General features: G+C 37.7%; 1 protein-coding gene across 1 annotated transcript; it reads right to left on the reverse strand.

Annotated features, from left to right (window-relative positions):
* Positions 1–437: 437 nt before the first annotated feature.
* Positions 438–3465, reverse strand: LOC18016483 (oligopeptide transporter 9). The gene is made up of 6 exons (XM_006401632.2): positions 2977–3465; positions 2501–2598; positions 1836–2405; positions 1452–1713; positions 1143–1325; positions 438–1062 (listed from the first exon to the last, which is right to left on the reverse strand). The coding sequence occupies exons 1-6, from the start codon at positions 3463–3465 to the stop codon at positions 442–444; spliced, it is 2223 nt and encodes a 740-aa protein (XP_006401695.1). The 3' UTR covers positions 438–441.
* Positions 3466–4539: the final 1074 nt, after the last annotated feature.

Raw genomic sequence — 4539 nt, forward strand, 5'->3', positions numbered from 1 at the left:
GATCAAAACTTTAGAGCAAACCTGTTCTGATACCATATTAGAGTGATAAGAGAAGAACACATTGAGTGTTTGGGAAGAATTGTATATTACTCTCATGAGAATAGCTGTTAGAACTACATACATATTTATACTAAAGATATTTCCTAAACTAAATAGATACAAATCTCTATAATATCTGAATAAGAACTATACAATATTTACTAATAATATTATGGATCTTCTAGATGCTTCTATACTAAGTACGTAGGCCTAACACCATATTTTAATAACCCACAACTAATAAACCGAATTTAAAAGAATATTAATATTACTAAAGCTGTTGTAGAGTTCTGTACAAAAGAAAAGATAAACCAAACTAACTTCACAACGGCATGATAAAAAAAAAATGAAAAAAAAAAACTAAGAGAGAAGAATAAACAGCAAATTAAAGGAGTGACAAGGTCAGAAAACGGGACATCCATGCTTTACAACGCCTTTAGCGGTAGGACAAGACGCTAATGCGCAAACTCCGCTATCACCAGCGTTTCCCAACCACGTCAATCCAATGCCATTGCGTCCTATCGCCAGGAAAATCAGTATAGTCATAAACGCGGTTCCGGCGTCTAAACCGCCCGACAAAACGTAGTTATACTTTTTCCACCATTCTCTCTTGTATTTGAACAAGAAGTGTCCGAAAATAAACGCCACGATGATCCAACTCGTGAAATTCACAGCCATCGCGGGTGGCATCATCGCGGTTGCTCCTAAAATAACCGGAAAATGTATCTTCGAGATCCATTTTTTAGCTGGAAACGCTTTGGTTGCTAGCCAGATCAAGAAAGGAGCGATTGCACCTACGAGGAAGAACCAGTTTATGGCTGAGTATTCTCCTAAGTCACCGAACATTCTACGTGGTCCGACAAGTCCCCAAATCACAGAAGCATCGAAGAAGACACGATCCATCGGACATGTCCATTCGCTGTTTGGAGGGAGCAAAGATGTGTCACATAAATGAGGTATGTCTACCATTAACCACCATGCAGTTCCTGTGTAGACTATCACAGCCACAAGTGTCCCAAGAACCTGAAAAACAATTGTGTTAGTCAATTAATTACGTCATGGTAACAAAGAACTAATGAACGCTTTTAGGGGTGATTAGTGACCTGTGCCATGAACATGCTTCTAGGAGGAATCTTCATGTAGAGACCGAGTTTGAAGTCTTGGATGAATGTTAGAGCTTGAGTCATGCTGATGTATCCATACACCTTGAAGCACATGTTCGCAACCGGACGTTCTGGATAGATATATCCGATTACATACTCCGTGATGACGTTCAAACCCGGTGCCTAAAGCATTAATAAGAGACTTGTTAAGATAAAATTGTTACTTGGAAAAAACAAACAGAAAAACCTAAATCTCTACATGTTAAGTGAATAGATTATGTTAAAAAAGAATATATCTTGATATAATACCTGATTAGTGGTGGCGACGATAACACCGATAAGAGGAGTGAAGGCGATGGCAATGGCACAAGCTAGCAACACTCCCCACCAAGGTAGCTGCACGGTTGCATTGTAGTACACAGAGATGAACATGATGAGCGCAATGTTGAGTACGAGGATCACAAGAAACCACCACATGGGAACTTCTCTGTAGTTTTTCTTCATGATCCTTGTGTGTATATCCATTTTCTTGTTCCGATTGAATGCTCCTTTGGTTTGCTTCCATAGATCACTAGAATACAAAAGCGAATGCTATTACCAAAGACTAGTGCTTGGATCTATGAAGACTATAATGTTTACTAAAGAACATAGAAGGGGAAATGTAATCGTGATGTATTGGTAGAGATAACTTACCTTCCGTTAAAGAGTAAAACATGGACCATAGTGGCGGATAAAGTAGCAAACCCAAGACCATATGTAAGCGCAAAGAAAGTGCTCATATGGATAGGACCAGTCTTAGCATAGACTTCTCTATCGAGATGGAACTTGTTATCAATGATGCTCAAAACATCATAGGAAGAGCCATTGCCTCTGAAAAGCGAACTTGAGAAGATGGGAAATGTTTTGGCATTATAAAGATTAAGCCAGTAGCAAACCGGAATGGCCACATACATGACCCCCACAAAGCCGATGGCTACATTGATGGTAGCGAAGATCGGACTAGCGAGTGGACTACCGAGGTAAGAGCCAATTGTAGCCCAGTCAATACCAATTGCGCCAATGCCAAGACCTCGTTCACCTGAACCGAGTTGGTTAACCAAAACCGATTTTGGACTAAGCCAGCAAACCCATGAGATGGAAGTGATCATTGTGAATAGATAACCGGGGAGAATGTAGTATGCGAAGCTGGTCACAAGGACTATGAGGAAGAACTGGATTCGGGTCATGCCTCCTTTTTTCTTCTTTTCCTTCTCGTGCAAGGCACTGCAATGGTTGGTTAATCAACTAGTTAATTAAGTAGGTTGAAGAAAAATCCTAAAGATGATATTTCTATAAACATATGATAAAAGAGTATTTACCTGAAGAGAGACACTTGAACTAGATTTCCTGGCCACCACATCTCACCAGGATCAACAAGGTGTTTACGGAATAGACCAGCCCACCCAAATCCGAGAAACTACAAAAGAGATTTCACATGTCAAAAAAGTAAGGCAAAATTCACCAAACCTTTTTAAAATTTAATACAAAACCTTATACTCATATAAGTAATAAGGGATTTAGTCTAACCAATCACCACAAATATCAAACCAACGCCAACAATATCCTTTACATGGGGACATAAGGTGATCATCAGTTTTCACAAAACTTCAAAGAAATGAAGTTTCTAAGTTTAGTTATGGTTAAAAGTAATTCTCTATCGATCTATCTATTTACCAAATTATACTATTATGTAAATTTCTTAACAACAGAAAAACAAAAAGAGGAAGTAAAAATTGGTTTCAAATCGGAAAAAAGGATTGCATGCTTAAACTAGGGCACATAAGAACCATTATACCTGAGTAGTGATCATGAGGAGAAAAGCCGGCAGAAATGGAAGAGTTCTCTTATAATAAAGCTTAATAGCACTAAGTATATGAGTCGCATAAACCGTTCCTGCTCCAGAGTTAGCGAAAATCGTGATCATAACATGTTCCTTGACATTAAAGGGACCAGGATTCATGTTAAACTCCCACCTTGACCCTTCCAAGTACTTCCTATTTGGAAGCACTCTAGCCATCAGGTGACCGAGCGGCAAGACCGCGATCTGAGCCGAGATTCCGGTTATCATCAACGGCATTTGCCTATACCAGAAAAACTGGTTCACGAACGAGAGTATGATACACGCGCTAAGACCTAAAACCCACATTCGAAAAGTGAGAACCGGTAACGTTGGATCGTCGGTTTTTGGAACGGTTAGCTCAACCTCGTCCACCGCACACCGGTCTAACTCATCATCGACGACTTCTTCTATTTCCATGGCTCTACTGGTCGAGTGCTCGGCCATTGAAAATGATCGGAGAGTTTTTTTTTTTAATTTTAAGGAGGGTTTTGGAAGGTGAGGTGAATCTTTTATAGGGTTAAAGACTTGAAGGTGTTAAAAAGATTTGGATTCTGTAGAGATTCTCGATCGTTAGTGAATCTATCTAGTAATCTCATCTGTATCCGTATATATCTCTTATACATATTATCCAAAAAAATATATAAAACAAAAGTTTAGTAGGAAAAGATCGTCTTGAAATAAATCAACGAAAAAAATATTTTTTTAAAAATCTTATCTACCAATCAGGCCTATGTTTTGAAAAAGTTGTAGCTCTCCATATTGTTACGTCTTACGTGTTTTATAGGAATCGCCCTGTAATATAAAACAGAACGCAACCTTGTCAGTATTTTTCTTTAGCAACATAAAATAAAATCTATGAACCTCTATTACAAACTGAAAAAAAAATTAAAACATAACATAAACTGCTTTTCAAATACAACAGAAATTCTAGCAAAAAGTAATCTGTTTTCAAATCTGTATTTTCCCGAAATAATTCGGCCATGGCTGTGTGTGTGTTTGCAAATCTTAGCGCCAAACAATCAGGAACCGTTTTTCCGGTTAGTTGCCAAGATCAACAACACAAGAATTCAGATGGTTTCAGTTGGGCTTTAGTTGGGCCTGACATTAATATATAAGCTTATATTTTAACTCTGGGCCGTTTTGCTATATCATTTCTTGTAAAGAAAGATGATTCAAATCTGATTCAAATTGAACAAGGCTCTGACTTATATACTCTTAAACCAGAAATATATAAGTTGTATGGCTCAGATCATTTCTTATAAATCATTGGATATCAGTTTTTAAAAACTATGCAAAAGAATCTCAAATGTTATCCCCACAAGTCACAGGCTGAAATTAACCAACCAAAGTACAAACATTGACTTTTTTTTCTTTTTGCTTTTTTTTTCTTTTTGCTTTTTTCTTTCTTTTCTGATATTTTCGTACTGTGAAAATTTATGTTGGCCCACAAATAATCAAGTCGGACCCACAAATGATCAAAGAAAGACAGTTGTTGCGATAATGTTGAGATTGAGGGAG

This window comes from Eutrema salsugineum, unplaced genomic scaffold (assembly GCF_000478725.1).
Source record: "Eutrema salsugineum unplaced genomic scaffold, Eutsalg1_0 scaffold_2, whole genome shotgun sequence".
Classification (NCBI taxonomy): Eukaryota; Viridiplantae; Streptophyta; class Magnoliopsida; order Brassicales; family Brassicaceae; genus Eutrema; species Eutrema salsugineum.

Coding starts and splice junctions, on each gene's coding strand:
- LOC18016483 (XM_006401632.2), bottom strand. CDS start 3,465: ATGGCCGAGCACTCGACCAGTAGAGCCATGGAAATAGAAGAAGTCGTC. Junction 1,714..1,835: donor GTTTTACTCTTTAACGGAAG/GTAAGTTATCTC, acceptor TTTGTATTCTAG/TGATCTATGGAAGCAAACCA. Junction 1,326..1,451: donor TCGTCGCCACCACTAATCAG/GTATTATATCAA, acceptor TTAATGCTTTAG/GCACCGGGTTTGAACGTCAT.